This window comes from Perca fluviatilis, chromosome 21, assembly GCF_010015445.1.
Source record: "Perca fluviatilis chromosome 21, GENO_Pfluv_1.0, whole genome shotgun sequence".
Classification (NCBI taxonomy): Eukaryota; Metazoa; Chordata; class Actinopteri; order Perciformes; family Percidae; genus Perca; species Perca fluviatilis.
The window spans coordinates 19085238-19103793 of record NC_053132.1 but is presented as its reverse complement, the minus strand read 5'-3'; the positions used below and the strand labels follow the sequence as shown (position 1 = coordinate 19103793).

The window sequence follows — 18556 nt, the reverse complement described above, 5'->3', positions numbered from 1 at the left end:
GTGGTTACTGGAAAAAAAAACTTGAATGGAAATCTGGAGGTCTAACAGATGGGTTTTATTTTTTTATTGAGGTTATTTTTGGGGCTTTTCCGCCTTTTAAGAACAGCTAGGTGAGAAAGGGGGAAGGCATGCAGGAAACTGTCACAGGTCGGATTCGAACCCTGGACCTCTGCATCGAGGCATAAACCTCTCAGTACATGTGCGCCTGCTCTACCCACTGATCCAACCCGGCCACCTAACAGGTGTTTTTAAATGAATGAAAAAATGTACACTAAAACATTTAGATATGTACAGCATATGCTGTACAAAAGTCCAAATTACATCCATTTTCACAGAAATGATCAATTTCTTGGTATGTGTACAAAATATGAATAGCAGTCAGGTAAGCTATCCCTATTGGCTTCTAAATGTGTAAAAAAAAAAAAAGTTAAAAGTTGTATTTGTATTGAACCATTGCTTGATTTATTCTTCCTCTGTGGTGTGATGTTTGCAGTGCTGCTGCAGGAAAGCCTCCACCTCCCCTCTGCGTGCGAGGCTGTTGGCTTTGCCTTGGAAACGTCCGTTTTTCCCTGCCCCCTTCCCTTGGAGCATCTCTAACACCCTGGAGAGCACAGATGATTCATAAGAGTACCATCCTACATTAACGTTTGTCTTTTTGAAAGCAGAGACTAAAAAATGACAAGAGTGGTGTCTCTTACCGCGGTCCCATGTCAGCCACTCGTCCACTGGGTCCAGCCAGTAGAAACAAACCCGGTCCTTTCTCCTCTCCAACAGTCAGGAAAACCAAAGTTTCCTAAGAGCAGACAAAACAAGGCTTAACAAAAACCAAATGAAGCTAAATGTAACCGCTAATACCAATATCTTACCTCAGTATTTATTTCATTGGCAATGATATTCATGAACTCATTGTCACCCTCTTTTCTGTAGAAAAAAAAGAAAAAAAAAAGACACTTCTATTAATGCTTGAACTTGACCAGTTCCCCATGTGATGTCTAGGACATTGCTGTGGGGTTTTCATCATCAGGACAACGTATAATGCTGCCACCCACAAACAAGCCCTTCAACTTGAAGAAGAGCCTCTTACTTGTGCAAGCTGAAAAAGTTTCCTCTCTGGGGGTCGTTCTTGAAGTTCTGAGTGATGAGGACAGCCATGTCTCGAAGCAGGCTCAGGTTAGTCTGCCCGAGAGACATTTTAATGACAGTAAGCAGTCTACGTATGTGCAATGTGTTATGTTGCAGCAAACATCTTTGATACAGAACTTGTCTAAATGGGAAGATTCTCATCTAAATGGGGCCGTGTTGTAAATGTGAGTGTGCATCTAGAGAAGAAATCATTGATGAAATGTTCTTACTTTCTGTAGTAGCTTAACAGACTTCTGCAACTTGTCAACGGCGTCGACGTGGTCATCAGGCCCAGTTCTGTTGAACGACGACGGATTTTTTTTTTTTTTCACTTTAGTTTTGTGAAAACTCACACTGGTGATGTTTTGAGGATTCAAACTTACTTCAGTAGAGCCACCAGGGATCGCTCTGTGCTGTAGCTTTTCTCAGCATACTTCAATACCCTGTTTCCTGCCAGGAAGAGCAGGTTGGTTTTGTTTTTCTTTCCTTTCTCACTTCCCAGTAGCTTTATTACCTACCATTCGGGTAGAGAGAAATCTTACAAATTATATTTGAATGTGTTAAGTAATGCTCATAAGTCAGATGAGGCACATCTAAGTGCTTGTGTCCGCATGTGTGTGTGTGTGTGTAGTTGAACCTGTAAGTGACTGAGGTTAGACACATGGGTTCCACAGCACATGTTGGCATCGACGCCCTCTATATCAACGATCCGAATTGGCCCTGCGTGGTCGTCTGGCAGCCCTCGACTCCTCAACACCTGACACACACACACACACACACACACACACACACACACACACACACACACACACACACACACACACACACACACACACACACACACACACACACACACACACACACACACACACACACACACACGTAACATTTAAAATCTCTTCTTTTTAAATAGATGCAGTACATTCGACAGAAGATATGTATATCTAAAGTTTGAATTGATCGCACAGTAAGAGCACCAGTTATCTCAGTGTATGCACCTTTTCCACAGCAGGATCATCTATAGAGAGAAGCTGAACAGTGACGGGGACTTGGACTCTGATCTTCTCGTTTATGGCTTCCTCCAGGGCCTGGAGCTGGGCAGGCTTCACAGAGGGAGTGTCCAGTTCAATGGTGCTTCTCTGACGCCCCAGTTCCCTGGAAAAACAACAACAACAACAACAGAATAGATGTTAAAGACAAGTTTTTTTTGTGGTTACAGGGAAAGGAATCTGTGCAATGGTGATGTACCAGGATGTGGTCTTGTATCCAAAAAGTGTATCTGCCAAAGCTGTGATCAAATGCTGACCTAAGAAACAGGAAGAAAACAATCGTAACTTAGAACAAGTGTGTAATAACAATGTATGATACGAGGGTCCCAGAGCTTATTCCTTTAGTGTCCGTCACCTGAGTGTTGCTGCATGTGGTCAAACCTCCGCTCCCAGTCCACCTGCACCTGCACCTCCTGACCCACCTCCAAAGGTGAGCCCACAAAGTGGATGGCTTCAGGCCCCTGCCTGGTCACCCTCAACACTGGGACATCTCCAATCAGCCCATGGTCATCTGGCTGACAAATAACGTGCAAATTATGAGATGTTTTTTGGTGACTTAGTATTACTTCTGATACAATGTTCAATAGAGCAGCATGAATGTGTACATATTTGCAGTGATCACTGATGTAGAAATTGAAGTAGTATGATTTTATTTTTATTTTATTTTTTTTAAAAGGCAGCTTACTTGGCCGCCTCCCTCAGGGAACAAGATGGTGTCTTGGAGTTTGACATTGAATCCCTTGAGAGTTTCTTTCTTTCCATTGACTTCGTGTTTGAGCTCAGCTGGGCAGCAGGATACTACAGAGGTAACAAACTAAAAGGAAAAGCAGGAGAAAAACATCCGTCTCACAGGAGTGTAAGGAGACACAGTAGGAGACTGGCATGCAGGAGTTGAAGTGCTGTGGGATTTCAGTGTTTTATAACAACTAAAAGAGTACTGTCTATACTGTTTAAAGTATAAGGTAAAAAAATGACTCTTGAAATTTGAAAATCCTTAAGTTTGACAGTGGGTTTTGGTTGACAACACGAATGTGAGTGGCTAGCTGGCAATACAAATTAGGCTACTCTGCTGTTGCGCTATCACAACATTAAACAGACACCAAGTGTACAGTGCCCTAAAATAAAGTTGGAGTAGTTAGTTACAGTGGGTTAGCTAGCTAGGTAACGTTAAACTGACCATGCTAACCTTAATCACTTCAGCAGAGAATGAATGTAACGTAAACTTGATAAGAAAACGGCTTCATACCTCTTTCATATAGCAGTCTCGTTGACACTGAAAAGCCATTCTCAAGTGTTTCTGAGGGGAAATCTACCTGTAGGATTTAATGTATTGCAAGCATTGACTTGGGTACATAGACAGTGTATAAGCTTGGGTACAGCTGTTAATTCAGTACGGCTAGCAGCGTGGTCCAAACTTCTTTAAAGCGAGTTTGGCTGGTTTCGATCATAGACTAATAATATACAGTCTATGGTTTCGACTTGTCTTCTTCTTCCGGTTTGGCAGACAAGACGCTGCAATAGCGTATTGCTGCCCCCTACTGTTTGTTTTCTTAGATTTTATAATATAATACAATTATGTTTTTCCCCGAGTGGAATTTTGTTTAGCAGGAGCAAATAGACTTGGCCATGTAAGTAGGCTACATAAATAATAAAATAATAATAAATGCATACTAGAGCACAAATGTGGATTAATCTGCCGCAGAAAACAGTTCCCAACAAATAAACAATTCCCTCCTGTTTGTTTGATAAAGACTACAGTGACCAGCTGATTTAGTAAATCACTAATACTTTTTTAAACATTAAACTATAAATATTTTATGTTATGTCAAAAGAAAAAAATATTCCTTGCAGGCTGCACTAGTCTCTGTTGGCTCCTGAGCAAGAGTGCAGCAGCTTCTTTGCTTACTATCAATGTTGTTAGTTTTAATAACAGTTATTACACACAAGCTGTCAGCCTCATTACAGCTCTACTATTATTTGACCCATTTACCTTGACACTATAGATTCAAGTGTGCTTTGCAAACATAAACATTTTGGATAAATGTCAAAAAGCAACAACAGGGCCGACTAGGTCTGCACTGTATGGCCATTTGGTAGTCTAATGCAGTTCTTAGACGCACATTGATGGTAAAGGTACTAATATTTACAATCATTTATATTAAAGTTACAATCTCCAAGATCTCCATTTATTTCCCTTTGGCAACATCCATGGCAATAAGCGGTAATTGCAGGTGTTTACATTCAGCAAGAAGAGATGTTTAAACGTACAATATGTCATTTTGATACATTTACGTTTATTCAAATTGACAATAATATGTCAGCAGCATACAGTGGACAATGACATGATAATAAATAATCCCATAGAAAATATCACATATATAAGAACAGTATTTTAGACAATAACATATAAAATCATCTGCAAATATTACAAGCTTCAGCAAACATATAGCATTGTCTTGAGTATCATATAAAGTTATAGTGACCTCCAACACAGAAGAGAGGGCACTGTGCGTCTCAGTCAGACTACAAGGAGAGAAAGAAGAAAGTGCACGTCAACATTTAAATAATCAAATGGAAATAGGTCATATTACATTTTAAACATAACCCCAAACTACCAGGACTCTCTGCACTTACATCACTAAGATCTCCCATATCTGGCGCTTGTACTTTATTACTGGAAGCCATTTCTTGAATCATCTGAAAAAGAAAACCCAAGTCTTTACACACAAACACACACGAGTAAATCCAAACCAGAGAAATTATGTAAATATTTCAAAGTACAGTACATGCAGTTTCCTGCTCTTAAACATTTCATTTACTCACATCCATGTATCTTTCGTACTCTTCCTTTCCATCATCTTCTTCATGCTCCCAGTCCCTCCAGTTATCAAAGTCTACAGTAATCCAGCTGGGCTGCAAAAAAGAGACATTTTACCAAAGTAAAGTTGAGAGGGGATGCAGCAGCACCCTGCTTTATATTCATAGGGGTTAATAGTATTGCCTATAGACAACATAGTAGTACTTTTAGATGAATTGTCATGTACACTTGCAAATATCAGGAGTCAAGCCCATTTCTCTTATTTTATTTAGTATGTGTTCATTATGAGGCAGCCACAGTGTGTCAAAAGTTTTTCAACCGAGGTGTCAGGACCTCACGTGGTTTAACTTGATTTGCATTTCTATAGAATCCATGCTTTTCCAATTGACCAAAACACACACACACACACACACACACACACAACCATACCTTAGCTAAATCCTTCTGGAGCTGAGGCCATGCATAATCAGGCTTCAACTTCCTTAGCAAGATATTGATGGTGCGGTCATAGACTCTTTCTCTGGAGTCCTAAAAAAGTATTGAGAGGATAAAAACACACATAATATATATATATATATATATATATATATATATATATATATATATATATATATATATATAACATCACACTGACTGTATATCTTAGCATAAACATGTTGGAATAATAATTATATTCCATTTGTTTCATCATAACAAAAGTCAGATCCTTACATTGATTTGAACTGTTTCATAGAAGTGCAGCTCATTGTAGATCACATCATCTGAGTCGTTTTTGCAGCTGTTGTAATGACAGGGCAAGGTTGTCAAGGATACAATTAAGTTAAACAAAAAATAAACAATTTGCAACATTTTATTAAGTGTTACACAAGACAGAGATAGAAAGCAAGAAAGACAATTCACAAACAGAGAAACAAAATGGCACCTTCATTTAAAGCTCACCATAAAATCATTTTATCTGGCTGGATATCAACCTGGACGTCTTTAGGTTTATGAACCATGAAGTTGATGGTAACATATTTCTTTCTGTCAAACCACAGAGCATGTGCTGGCTGGCTGTTAAGACAGAAACAGAAAAAAAACTGTTATACTTATAAATCAAATATATGATCATAGTAAAAGAGCATGTTGGTCATTATTAGTAGGCCTACTAAAAGAAAGACTGGCAGCACTTACCTTTCCTCGGGTCTGACAATTTTGGGCTTGTTCATTGTAATTGTTGCGCAGTAGTACAACAGAAACTACTTTCTTATTTCTTTGATAGCCAGAAAGTTAAAACGGGTGACTTGTTCGTTGGGGGCTATGTGCTCTAATGTAGTGGCCAGGCCCTGATGGCTATATATAGAGCAGCTGGTATCAGCAGCTGCTGGGAGACTCTCATGCCACAGCCCCTTCCCCTGCCCTTAATAGTCTGTCAGTGGAACTCTCGGGAAAACAGATGCACTTTCTGGGTTCTCCAGTACTTCACCCCGACTGGGTGCTGACTGAGAGGGTGAAGGTGGGGGCAGGGAGACACAAAACAGAGAAGTATGGCTGGGGCATCTGAAAATGTAGAAACAGCATTTTGAACCAGTAAACCCCTGATGTTAATTCTACTGTACTCTAGTATTTGTGTTGTTCTTTTCAGATTTAGTGTAATTCTTTTTTTTTTTTTTTGTAAATACATTAAGTGATTAGAAAACTAACTCACCAATGTATTAAGGAGGCTGACCTACATTTAATTTCTATATTGTCATCAAGGAAAGTAAGGGAACTAATGCATCAGTTTGGATTCACCGAAAAGTGGACACATAGTTACATTTTTGTTGTAGTCTAAGGATAGGATAGGATAAGAGTTGTTCAACACTGGCAATTAAGACTGTGTGTCTTGACACCACTACACCCATGTAATTAAGGGTGACCGTTTAGTTTGACAAAAACAGCAACAACAAACCTTATTAATCTAAGCATTTAAACTCCATCCACTTTTGTTGTTAGATAAGGTTGAAAGCTTCACTAGTTGTGGATCTTTATATTTTTGTCATATTTCGTTGCATTAAATAGAGAAGCATAATACAAATTTGAATGCAGTTAGAATTGCAGAATCAGTTATAGGCCTAAAGGTGCTGCTAAATTTATCAGAATCAGAAAAGTTTTTATTGCCACACTTATGTGGAATTTGAATTGGTGATAGGTGCATACATAAACAAACATATTACACGTTAATATAAAGTAAACAATAAATACAGAAAAAAGTAACTGTTGCATAAGAAAAAAGGCAAAAAAAACAAAAACTAGAATCTAGTGGCTGTGTAGTTACTATAAAGTAGTGAACCTACCATGGATGTATTATAAGGAAACTAGAGGCGCCACCTGCTGGTGTGGCGGCTCACACTCATAGATTTGTCACCGGAAATGCAATTCTCTGTTCTGTCTGTGCCGGGAATGTGGCGCGAGAGACCCAGGCAACGCTGTGTACATATAAACTTCAGCCTTAAAAATCAATAAATAGTTTTCTTTCGTCTTTTTTAATCTTACGTTTGGGGAATTTTGCCATTTGTGACTTCAAACCCGCAAGAAATACCGCTCATCAAGGTGACAATGCCTCGTAGACGACAGGTAAGAACAAATGTAGGTCGCACAAGAGGGTAGCGTTAGCTAGCTAGCTAAGTTAGCTCCACTCTCCGGATGGGGAGAATGCTCCACCATATTCCATTCAATAATTCGACAGTTGCCAAAACATGGAATTTGTTATGCACACGTTCAGTCCATCAAACAGCAGTTAAGCATTGATTCTACTGTATTAGCTAGTTGTCATATTTTGCTTTTGTCAATATGTTTAGTTAACGTTAAAGTAAGACAATTAACATTAACGTAACGTTACACCTTGGTGGGCGGTAACGAGCAGCTGAACCAAATCTAAAACTTTACCTTGGGTATTATTGAAATAAAACGGTGCTTTGTGGGTAATATGTATGCCGAACTTGCCACAAGACCACAATATTTTGTACTTTGTCAATAATATGTAAATATGCTTAGAAAGTAAAGCAACATTAAATACTACATCTTAAGATGCGAGGTTTGTTAATGCAGTTTGGTGCCACAGTCTATGTCTGAGAGAACGGGCTTAGCTAACATGAAGCTAACAATAATATTAGGTTGCTGAAGTGCTAGTCAGACTAAATGCTTCGTCTTGTAGCCACTACTATGGCTAGCAACTGTTACGTTATTTGACTAGTTTAAAAAGTACCAAATGCTAAGTTAACTGTTGTAGAATATAGTAGTTATTGTCCGCAAACGTTAGTCATAGCTGTTAAGCCTGCTAAGGTACAAGCTCCGCTAACAGCGAGCTATCAGCTGTCTGTGGCCAAATAATCATTACAGAGTAGCTGGATAAAACAGCGGGCAAACCCGTCTTGTTAAACAAGCATCCCGTTGTCCCAGATATTGGAATGCTGTTTTTAATCATTAAAAATGAACAGTTATTAGCAATCTATTCTCATTAATTGTGCTTTGTATGACAGACCTCTATTGGCATGTCTTATTTACATCACTGACACTTCCCATGGCAAGTCAGCTTCTACATTTTTTACCATGATTATGGAATTTGTATAGGATGCCTCTCATTTAATTTTTTTCCCTGTTAGAGACATATGGTCGGGAGTGGTTCAGATGGAACTGAAGACTCGGACTCCTCCGCTGAAAGAGAACAGACCAATAGTTCAGAAAGTGATGGGAACATGCCCAAGAGACAGCGCCTCACCAGAGCCTCTACTCGCCTTAGCCAAAGCTCTCAGGGTAGGTCAACATCCTATAAATACAATATAATGTTTTTACAGTGTACTTCATCTCAGCTGTTTAGTCAACGTGGTGGTTTGACTCCTTTTGCCTTAGATACTCCGGATTTGAAGCGAACTGCGGACCATGATGAATCTCCACCATTGACGCCCACAGGAAATGCTCCCTCTTCTGAATCTGAGCTGGACATCTCCAGCCCCAATGCCTCCCATGACGAGAGCCAGGCTAAAGATCAAGCCAGCAGAGACTCCGATAAGGACCTCTCCCATCGACCCAAGCGCCGCCGCTGTCATGAGACCTACAACTTCAACATGAAATGCCCTACGCCGGGATGCAATTCACTCGGTAAAAACGCTGCCCTTGTGAAAATTGTATACAAATGTTCATCAGTGGAATCCCTGATTTATTTCAATATACTGAATTTATATTTAGGGACATTTTGTACTATCATAATGTAATTGTATTAATATTAATGTCCTCCTTTTCTCAATCTGCCCAGGTCATCTTACAGGAAAACATGAACGTCATTTTGCTGTATCAGGTTGCCCTCTTTACCACAATCTCTCCGCTGATGAGTGCAAGGTGAGCGTCTTGCTTGTCTACTGTCAGTGGCTATGATGAAGATAGCCAACACTGTTTATCTCACTGTATTGATATTATATGATAGTATTAGTTGTGTTTTTGTTAGCTTTGTTGTGCTTGGCTACCCAACACGCCTGTTCTTTGCCTTCCACAATTTATTTTTCTCTTCATGATACAGTTCTTCTAATATGTATGATATATGTACATATATTTTAGATAATGCCTTTTTGAGTGTCAAAATTGAGTTACATAAATCAGTTTAATTAAAGGTGCAATAGGTAAGACTTATAAAACTAACTTTCTTATTGTCATATTTGCTGAAACTGACCCTATGTTCGAGTAGAACTACATGAAGCAGGACTGAGAAGTTGTTGATGTTAAATTTTTTTGGCTAAGTCCTGGATCTTCGCAATCCTACCTACAGCACCTTTCATGGGTATTTAATATCAGGATCAGACACAACAGTCAAGAACTGTTTAAAAAAATATATTTAACCGTTATAGTAGGTAGTCTTATCCTTACAGACAAAGAAACAGAAACATTTAGAAGAGCAGTATCGTACAATAAGTTAATAATAATGAATAAGTTTGAGTTGCATCTTCGTTACAGGTGAAAGCCATCAGCCGTGAGAAACAAGAGGAGGAGGTGAAAGGGCAGGAAGAAAACAACTCACGCCACGCAACTCGTCACCAGGTACTCTCTTTTTGCAATGGCTGGCATCACGTTAATTATTTCTAACAGGTAGCGTATTGATGTTATGTAGGACCGCACAATTGAAAGTCTGCAGGTGGTCCGCTGCATAGTCTAATTAACTGAAAATATGTGATCAAATTACAAATATAGTTGTTATAGCAGTGTTTCCCCAAGGATTTTTTCCAGGGGTGGTGGTGATCCCCAAAAAAGTTTTTGAGCAATGTATGCGGACCGAGAATGAATGTTTTAACTGGCTACACCAGCTGTGCACACACGGCGTAGGATTGTGTGAGTCACAGGCGAGACGGAGAGCTTTTGCTTTGAGATTGTTGTTGTTTGCTCAGTTTTTTTTGGAGCCGGCACAGCGCTGTGAAAACGTCAATTTACTGTCAGCTGTTATCAGAGGATGCAGGTGAGGGAAACCAGAAATAAAAACAGAAACTCTCAAAATGAAACTGCCAATACGCTCATTCACAGTCATTAAGTCGTTTCCTGTATATCCGTAGTTTAATTTAAAAGAAATAATGAGACTTTATGATCTATTTCTGTGTAAAAGGGCCGCACGCACCTCGTGTAAAAAATATAAATAGACGACTGTCCTATTTTTAAGCTTGTAGAGCGCTGCTCTCGTGCCCACTTTAGCCAGTTTCATTGATTATAGTGAAAGCGTAGTGTTGGAACGCCCGCTCCGCATACGTTACGTTTGCAAATGTAGCCAGCCCGTTAAGTTAAAATGAATTGAACTTTTAAGGCAAGGAACGAGAAGTGAATTGCCTGTATGTGTGAAAACAGCTTTATCTTATGCATCCTTTTTTTGTGTGTGGAATATATAGCATAATTATATAATTTTGTCATCCTTTCAGTGTGGGCGGGGGTCGTTTTGAAAACAATGGTAGGGGTAACACTGGTAGGTTTGATATTACCATGAAAGTTAATGTGTTTCTATCTGATTTTCAGACACCGACATCGAAACAGAGCAGATACAAAGAGCAGGTGTCTGAGATGAGGAAGGGGCGAAGCTCTGGCCTTCAGAAGGAGCAGAAAGAAAAGCACATGGTACGTCGCTGGCAGTTGTTCACTTGTTGCTGTGCACTCACCCCATGTGTCACTATTACAGTACAACTGCCACTCAAGTGGCATACTTGTATATTGGGTGGTACATCGTCTCATCTGCATTTCTCTGTCTGGTCCACAGGAGCATCGGCAGACACACAGCAACACCAGAGAGCCTCTGCTGGAGAACATCACCAGTGAATATGACCTGGAGCTCTTCAGAAAAGCCCAGGCCCGTGCATCTGAAGATCTGGTAACGCCTGTTTCATATCTCCATCAGTGTCACTGAGTCTATATTCACGACCTTCCACTGCCGGGATTGCTCCGGTGCTGCCAGAAATTCGTCTGTATGTCCTTCTTTTCATCCGGATGTCCGTTACCTTCCGCCTCCTTTGCATTGGCATTCTAAACTCCGGTGGCTTTATGAGGACTATCGTCAACTGCTCCTCAGATCTCTGCAGGGTAAATCCAGACAGCTAGCTAGACTATCTGTCCAATCTGAGTTTTCTGTTGCACGACTAAAACAACTTTTGAACGTACAAGTTCCACCAAAACAAGTTGCTTCCAGAGGCTATTTTGCAGCGGCACCGGGGCTCTGTGCAGCGCTTAGCGCCGTCCAAGACGATTGTGATTGGTTTAAAGAAATGCCAATAAACCAGAGCACGTTTCTCTCCCATCCCGGAAAGCTGTGTGGACTCGCCAGACCCCCCCCCTCCACAGCGCTGTGGGGGAAGGTCTGGCAATGCGTGACTACTCTTGCGTTAATATTTCAGTGTACTATAATTACCTTATCACACAGGTTGATGCGAAGACCAGCGGTAACACTATGTACTTCCCTCCTGCAGGAGAAGCTGCGTATCCAGGGTCAGATCACTGAGGGCAGTAACATGATAAAGACCATCCTGTTTGGCCGCTACGAGCTGGACACCTGGTACCACTCGCCCTATCCTGAGGAGTACGCACGCCTGGGGCGCCTCTACGTCTGCGAATTCTGCCTCAAGTACATGAAGAGCCAGACCATTCTCAGGCGACACATGGTAAGAGTCAATGACTGAAGTCTTCCAAGTCTTTGATGCAACATTATTGTTACGCCAAATACTTTTTTTTTTTTTAATAGTTTATTTGATTTTTTTTCTTCCTGAGCTATCTCCTGCTTGAAAAAGTGTCTAAAGTCTGATATCTGACCAACTCACTGATAGTTCATAAAAGCGAAGTTAAAAAAGTCTGGGATGTTAAAATAGACTGGGTCCTCCGTAACAGAAAATATGAATTGAAGTTGATTTTAAAAAACAATTCTCTTCCCCGGACATTTGCATATGAAATTGTATTTATATTTTATATCATGCCTACCAACACGGCATTATGGCTGTCAAATATATGTATTTAACGTATGTGTTTGTATTCCCTGAGTTCTTGGGTAATTACATTGCTGTGTGTTTTTATTATGTGTCTTTTCAGGCCAAGTGTGTGTGGAAGCATCCTCCAGGAGACGAGGTGTACAGAAAGGGGGGTATATCTGTGTTTGAAGTAGACGGCAAAAAGAACAAGGTAGGGACACACTTGGTTTTGTCAATATTTTGAGATTGGTTAGTAAAGCAAGCATCCCAGACAGTGACATGATCTTACTAATAAGTGGCATTTTCTCCCCAGATCTACTGCCAGAACCTGTGTTTACTCGCCAAGCTCTTCTTGGACCACAAAACGCTGTACTACGACGTGGAGCCCTTTCTCTTCTACGTCATGACTGAGGCCGACAACACCGGCTGCCATTTAGTGGGATACTTTTCCAAGGTAAAAGGAAAGACAAGTTTATATTTATGCTGTCTATATACAGCATATAAGAATGAAATATTGTATCAATTAAATTCTTGTACACAGAAGTAACTGTAATGTTTTTTTCTTTTTTTCTTTGTCTCTTCCAGGAGAAGAATTCCTTCCTCAACTACAACGTATCCTGTATCCTGACAATGCCACAGTACATGAGGCAGGGCTTTGGCAAGATGCTCATTGACTTCAGTATGTATATATTCACCGATTTCTCTCTCATTTTGTCAATTGTCTACTTTGCCAAAATGATTCAAATGAGTCTTGAGTGTCCTAATCAGTAGGAGTACACAACATGTGGTATTTCCATGCTAGAAAAAAAAGACCACGGTAAAATATGTGAATGCTAAAAAACTAAAACCTCAAAATAAAAGATTGAGCCAAATGAAGGAAAAAAATAAACGACTCTTGATTCAGTTCTTGCTTAGTTAATGTCTAATAAAAGATTCAATTGACTACTATTTATCCAGGAACTATTACAATAGATTGCATTAGCTGAAGCACATAATGCAGTTTTTATGTAGATTCATGAGCCACTACATTATTTACCTCAGATTTATTCTTTTAATTTGATGTAATTTTGGTATTTTGGGATGAAATCAATATTGTTTGAATAGACAGAAATATGGATTTTTATTGTAATGCGTTATTTAGAAAAAACTGATCTTCTGACTGCCCTGTGTGCTTTGTTTAGGCTACCTGCTGTCCAAAGTGGAGGAGAAGGTGGGCTCCCCCGAGAGGCCTCTGTCTGACCTGGGCCTCATCAGTTACCGTAGCTACTGGAAGGAAGTGTTACTCAGATACATGTACAATTTCCAGGGCAAGGAGATCTCCATCAAAGGTGAGGGAGAACACAGAATCCAACCAGGTTGCCCACTTGCCTTCCTCTACCACTTGTTCAGATGAAATACAGCAATGTGTTCATGACATGCAACGTTTGGCTCGGTTGAGAACGATTTATTAACACATGAAAAGATTGCTTTAACAGGAGGTACACATACATGCATACACAAGTCATATTTACTGATGTAATATTTGTTGATGCACAGAGATCAGTCAGGAAACGGCTGTCAATCCGGTGGACATAGTGAGCACCCTGCAGTCTCTTCAGATGCTGAAGTATTGGAAGGGAAAGCACTTGGTGTTAAAGCGACAGGTAAGATGTCGGCCCTTTGGCCTGTGTAGTGTCTGTGTTTCTTTCTTCCTGTAGGAGTTTATAACATTATTTTGACAATGCGTAAGAGATCATGTTGACAGAATTCCCACATCTAACTGAAAGGTTCAATCTTAAATACTTGAACATTTTCCTCCAGTCAAACAAAATCATTTAAGGATGGAAAAAGGAAAAGTTTGGGTAAATACTGGACCTCAAATTTCAAGATGATGCTGTAATGATTTTTATTTAATTTTTTTCCCCCTCCTCCATATACCCCAGTCCTAGTGTTTTTTTTGTTTTTTACCTGTTGAAAAATGACAGTAACGCAGCTTCACCTAAATCTAATGACTGTATTTGACGTGTGACTTTGTTCTCCCTCTCCTAGGACCTGATCGATGAGTGGAGAGCGAAGGAGATCAAGCGAGGCAACAGCAATAAAACCATCGACCCGAGCTCACTAAAATGGACTCCTCCCAAAGGGACATAAGCACTAAGGTCCTCAGGCTACAGAATCAACTCGACTCCAGCCTCACCAGCCACAAGTAGCCTAGACCTTCCAACTGTCAATAAAGACCAGTGTTGATTCTTTCCTTCATGATTTTATCCCCCTTTTTTTATTTTTTTATTTCTGTCACTAAACTTAGTTTTTTACTTTTATATTTTACTTTCATTTAGATTTTAAGCACCATGCGTTCCAAGTCCAATGATTCTTGACTTAAACATTGTCAAACAATTCATAGTAGAGAATCTCTTTGTCCTATTTGTTAAGAAAGTTGCCTACATGTACTAAGCTTTGAATGTTAAATGATTAACAGTCCAGTGTGGTGGAAAACATGAATGTTTTGCTTTGCTCATGCAAAAAAAGAAAAGAAAAAAGAATACATGCCTACATCTAACAGCATTATTTTTTATTCCATTCAAGAAATGCGCGTTCTGAAGATGGTTGTTTTTGTTTGGGCTTAATACAATAATTGTTAGCATGAATTGAAACTGTAAGCAGAGTGTATTTTGAGGAGTATGATGTATGGTTAACGTCTTCTTTGGTTGGTGTAAAATTGTATAGATCATAAAAATGTGTACTTTTCTTTTTTTTTTCTAGCTCCCATCAATACAGGATTTGGAACCATTCCTCTGATGAACCTGCCAAATAATGGAATAAAGATATTTTGATTTGCTGAGAATATATATATAAAAAAAAAAACTAATGCAGACAACAATGCCACTGTAAGAATGCACATAGAAATAAAACAACCTCAGGTTTTTTTACTGATCCAATCATACCTTGGTCGTGTGGTTTCTCCGAAACATCGATGGCAGTGGTTGTTGTAGATGGAAAGATTCTGGTTAACGGTTCTGTAATAAACAGAAAAGCATTTTAACTCGACGTTTTAATGGGACTGTCTTTGCCTTGTACTTTTAATCATGGCTGTTAAATGTGTATTAGCAATTAAATATTTTTAATATCAATAAAGCTGCTTTGATATTTTGAGAGGAGTTAGATGACGTGTGTTGGTATTTGTGCTTACTGCCACTGGAAATGCTTCTACCCATCAGACCCACAAACATCTCTCCTTTGTTTCCTACAAATGTGAGATTTGATTATTTAAATTGAAACTTTTTTTATTTATTTTTTTATATTATAAATGTATCAACAGTCTGATTGTGCCGGTCATGATTTTTCAAAGACATATTTGCAGTTAAGAGAGGATTGCTAGTTTTTAAGCAACATTACATATTGCAGTGTGAAAGCGACATCAAGCTACTTACGTCTATTTACTTTAAAAGGGTTCCTTATACCTGTGAGGGATGAAAAGAAACGAAAGTTACCGACGTATTCAAAGTCATATACCGGTCTTTTCATATTCATTACTACAGATGTATAAAGCATAATGAGCCCTAGAAAAGAATCCATTTTCAAAACGTGTTTTTTAATGCAGAGATGAGGTGAGACGCCACCTGAGCGTTTCCCCATGAGTCCATAGAAGCGGAGGGCTTTAGATCTTTTCATCAGACTGGCCATCGGGGGGGTCAGACCTGCCTCCAGTGACTCGTCCTGCCACAAAAATCCATAACAATTTGATATCTTATTATAGTAAAATTAAAAAATAAATAAGAAAATGAGGATTTGAATATATATTTTTGGTTTATAAATATTCCCTGCATTGTCATCAAATCACAGAGCATGTAAAATACGTCCTTGTTGTATTCTCTCTAATTTCTGATAAGAACATTAAATCAAGGATGCTCACCTGCCAGTCTTTAGATAACCCTCTCTCCTCTTCCACATTAGAAGACAGTGCCTGGTAGATTTGCACCAAAGCACAAAAAGTCACAACAACGAGCTGGATCTTCCAGGTATCCATTTCTTGGTCTGGCAGCAAATGCTTTGCTTCAGTATCTCTTTAATCAAAGATAGGGGATTTTTTTTTTTAGCGGCAAAAGCTCAAAAGAAACTGAAAAACTATATTACACAGATGTGATTCCGTGTTATTCTGTCTGCCCCAACTGTATCCAGGCTCAATTTATACCTCTACACCCCATGCTGCTAAAACCCTCCCCTCCAAACATAATTATGCATTGCATTTGGAAACTTCCAGATTTGCTATATGAAATATAGAACAATAACGAGGTCTCTTTTCACCTCAAGTGTTAAGCATTTTGCAGCCGTTTCACATTAAATATCTGATTAATCAAAGATTATTTTAAATTGAACATATATTTCTTCAGTTGTTCTACAGTTGGAACTAAGATGTCATCTCAAAGTTTTACAAGCAGTGCTAAGTTCTAAGAAAAACCCCACATGTTCAATACTATTAAAGCTTTAATATTTACATTTGAGATAGTCACCTTTCATTTCCATTTTTATTAGACATCTGGATTACTATTGGTCTAAAAATATCCTTGTGATGTGCACATGCTTCTTTGATATCACCGAGGAGGAGGAGGAGGAGGGCAGGACAGGCAGGCGCGTCAGGTCTTCGCCCGATGCTTTGCAAATACAAGCATCTGCTTTGAAGGGAGTGCTTTATTGGTTAGCCAATTGACTTGGCAGCTTGTTTCTGGATTTATTAAGCAGGAGGACGACACACATGTGACCCCTGACCTCAGATGAGTATCGATTTATAAGGACTAAAATGCTGAAGGTTGTAAGTAACACTGATGGTCAAAAAGCAAGCAGATGAAAAAGAAAAATTGCTCATTATTTATAAATGCCACCAAATTGACAGTTGACATTTCAAGTGCAATGGGATATGTGTGAAATATGTTGCACATCATAACCTGGACTATATGGACATATGTCAATATGCGTAACTTTTTGATCATGCGTTTTGTTAGCGGCGTCATTTATTTTCTAACTCCTGCTTACACGGTTATTAAACCTTTTCATGATCTTTACTAACTTAGCCATTTAAATGTCCTATTGTAATGAAAGGTGACCTCTTTTTCTCAACACTCTGGCCATAGAAATTTCTGGAGAGGCAATTACTTGACAATCTGTGTGCTGTAAGGACACCCACTTGAAACGAAGCTGCCACACACATCAAATGCTTTGATCCACGCGCAGGTGCTTCTTAAAGCAAGAAAAGCCCGGGACAATTAGGCCTGAAAGGCAATTACACCTGAACAGCCCCTTGTTTGCACATAGTCTACTCTAACCCACAGCTAACGTGGATGCTGAATCAAAAGAAAGCAGAGGCACAACATTTGCATATGAAATGGTTGAGTCACAAAGAGCCCCCGTAATGACAGAACACTGTATTTCCATGAGACACAACAGGGTAGCAGTTCTGTACGCCATTTCAGGGTTTGCACCGCTCACTGCTGGTAACTCAGCGTTGTGTGTTGAGGCTGGTGTTAACCTCTGATACATTTCACCTTCAAATGTGTGACTTTTCTAGGGTTTTTAGTTTGTTTCTAAATCTCATAGAGCAGAGGTCTTCAACGTTTTTTAAAGCGCCCATATTATGCTCATTTTCAGGTTCATAACTGTATTTTAAGGTTGTACCAGAATAGGTTTACATGGTTTAATTTTCAAAAAACACCATATTTTTGTTGTACTGCACAGCTCTCTCTCACTGCTGCAGATCCTCTTTTCACCTGGTTTCTGTTTTAGCTACAGAGTGAGACCTCTTTTCTTCTTCTTCTTCTGTACTATCTTTGATTGCACTCGCACATGCTCAGTAGTTCAGATGTAGATCATGTCAGCTAGCTAACTCTAGAGACAGTAAAAGAAAGCCTGTTTCTCCAACTTTGGTCAGTTACAAGGCAGGATTAGCTGGGAGACTTCTAAATGAGGGCGCACATGTAAGTAGTTCTTTTGTAGATTATGGTGAACTTGTGTGTGTTGTAGCAGTGCTTTGCTATTGAGAACGACGTAGCATGCTAGCGTTAGCATTAGCGTTAGCATGCTAACGAGCTAATGGTTGTGGTTAGCCAGCTCATTTCGGACTGTGACGTCACAGTCCGAACCGATTTTGAACAGCT

The 18556-nt window shown here is 39.4% G+C and overlaps 4 protein-coding genes across 6 annotated transcripts; 1 reads left to right on the top strand and 3 right to left on the bottom strand.

The window, feature by feature from the left end:
* Positions 1–439: 439 nt before the first annotated feature.
* Positions 440–3659, bottom strand: aarsd1 (alanyl-tRNA synthetase domain containing 1). The gene is made up of 12 exons (XM_039789221.1): positions 3418–3659; positions 2857–2985; positions 2527–2686; positions 2371–2428; positions 2120–2277; positions 1760–1875; positions 1506–1636; positions 1353–1419; positions 1085–1176; positions 867–921; positions 699–793; positions 440–601 (listed from the first exon to the last, which is right to left on the bottom strand). Exons 1-12 carry the CDS (start codon positions 3454–3456, stop codon positions 463–465), a joined length of 1239 nt encoding a protein of 412 aa, XP_039645155.1. The 5' UTR covers positions 3457–3659; the 3' UTR covers positions 440–462.
* Positions 3660–4445: 786 nt separating this feature from the next.
* On the bottom strand, positions 4446–6373 carry ptges3l (prostaglandin E synthase 3 like). Its single transcript, XM_039789222.1, has 7 exons — positions 6163–6373; positions 5929–6042; positions 5701–5767; positions 5419–5517; positions 4995–5084; positions 4806–4868; positions 4446–4694 (listed from the first exon to the last, which is right to left on the bottom strand). The coding sequence occupies exons 1-7, from the start codon at positions 6195–6197 to the stop codon at positions 4686–4688; spliced, it is 477 nt and encodes a 158-aa protein (XP_039645156.1). The 5' UTR covers positions 6198–6373; the 3' UTR covers positions 4446–4685.
* A 1011-nt stretch (positions 6374–7384) lies between these two features.
* Positions 7385–15349, top strand: kat7b (K(lysine) acetyltransferase 7b). 2 transcript variants are annotated; one of them, XM_039789205.1, is made up of 14 exons: positions 7385–7584; positions 8613–8763; positions 8860–9108; positions 9263–9345; positions 9955–10038; positions 10996–11094; positions 11234–11344; positions 11937–12128; positions 12550–12639; positions 12742–12882; positions 13014–13107; positions 13610–13756; positions 13965–14071; positions 14457–15349. In XM_039789205.1, the coding sequence occupies exons 1-14, from the start codon at positions 7567–7569 to the stop codon at positions 14556–14558; spliced, it is 1668 nt and encodes a 555-aa protein (XP_039645139.1). In that variant the 5' UTR covers positions 7385–7566; the 3' UTR covers positions 14559–15349. The 2 variants fall into 2 exon arrangements, with proteins under 2 accessions (XP_039645139.1, XP_039645138.1); XM_039789204.1 differs by having other exon boundaries at positions 7385–7596.
* Positions 15157–16599, bottom strand: LOC120551695. Of its 2 annotated transcripts, XM_039789206.1 has the most exons (6): positions 16321–16599; positions 16028–16124; positions 15839–15868; positions 15598–15651; positions 15353–15424; positions 15157–15211 (listed from the first exon to the last, which is right to left on the bottom strand). In XM_039789206.1, exons 1-6 carry the CDS (start codon positions 16432–16434, stop codon positions 15177–15179), a joined length of 402 nt encoding a protein of 133 aa, XP_039645140.1. In that variant the 5' UTR covers positions 16435–16599; the 3' UTR covers positions 15157–15176. The 2 variants fall into 2 exon arrangements, with proteins under 2 accessions (XP_039645140.1, XP_039645141.1); XM_039789207.1 differs by lacking the exon at positions 15598–15651.
* Between the last annotated feature and the right edge of the window lie 1957 nt (positions 16600–18556).

Bases quoted from the DNA above. Each gene is read 5' to 3' on its own strand.
- ptges3l (XM_039789222.1), bottom strand. From the start codon at position 6,197: ATGAACAAGCCCAAAATTGTCAGACCCGAGGAAAG. The intron at 5,085-5,418 runs GTATGGTTGTGT...TCTTTTTTGCAG, and splicing joins TCCAGAAGGATTTAGCTAAG to CCCAGCTGGATTACTGTAGA. The intron at 4,869-4,994 runs GTGAGTAAATGA...TTTCTTTTTCAG, and splicing joins AGTACGAAAGATACATGGAT to ATGATTCAAGAAATGGCTTC.
- kat7b (XM_039789204.1), top strand. From the start codon at position 7,567: ATGCCTCGTAGACGACAGGTAAGAACAAAT. The intron at 9,346-9,954 runs GTGAGCGTCTTG...TCTTCGTTACAG, and splicing joins TCTCCGCTGATGAGTGCAAG to GTGAAAGCCATCAGCCGTGA. The intron at 10,039-10,995 runs GTACTCTCTTTT...TCTGATTTTCAG, and splicing joins GCCACGCAACTCGTCACCAG to ACACCGACATCGAAACAGAG.
- aarsd1 (XM_039789221.1), bottom strand. From the start codon at position 3,456: ATGGCTTTTCAGTGTCAACGAGACTGCTATATGAAAGAG. The intron at 2,687-2,856 runs GTAAGCTGCCTT...GTTATTTGTCAG, and splicing joins TCCCTGAGGGAGGCGGCCAA to CCAGATGACCATGGGCTGAT. The intron at 1,637-1,759 runs GTTCAACTACAC...CCCGAATGGTAG, and splicing joins CTAACCTCAGTCACTTACAG to GTAATAAAGCTACTGGGAAG.
- LOC120551695 (XM_039789206.1), bottom strand. From the start codon at position 16,434: ATGGATACCTGGAAGATCCAGCTCGTTGTTGTGACTTTTTGTGCTTTG. The intron at 15,652-15,838 runs GTAAGTAGCTTG...TCACATTTGTAG, and splicing joins CCCTTTTAAAGTAAATAGAC to GAAACAAAGGAGAGATGTTT. The intron at 15,212-15,352 runs GTATGATTGGAT...ATTATTTGGCAG, and splicing joins GGAGAAACCACACGACCAAG to GTTCATCAGAGGAATGGTTC.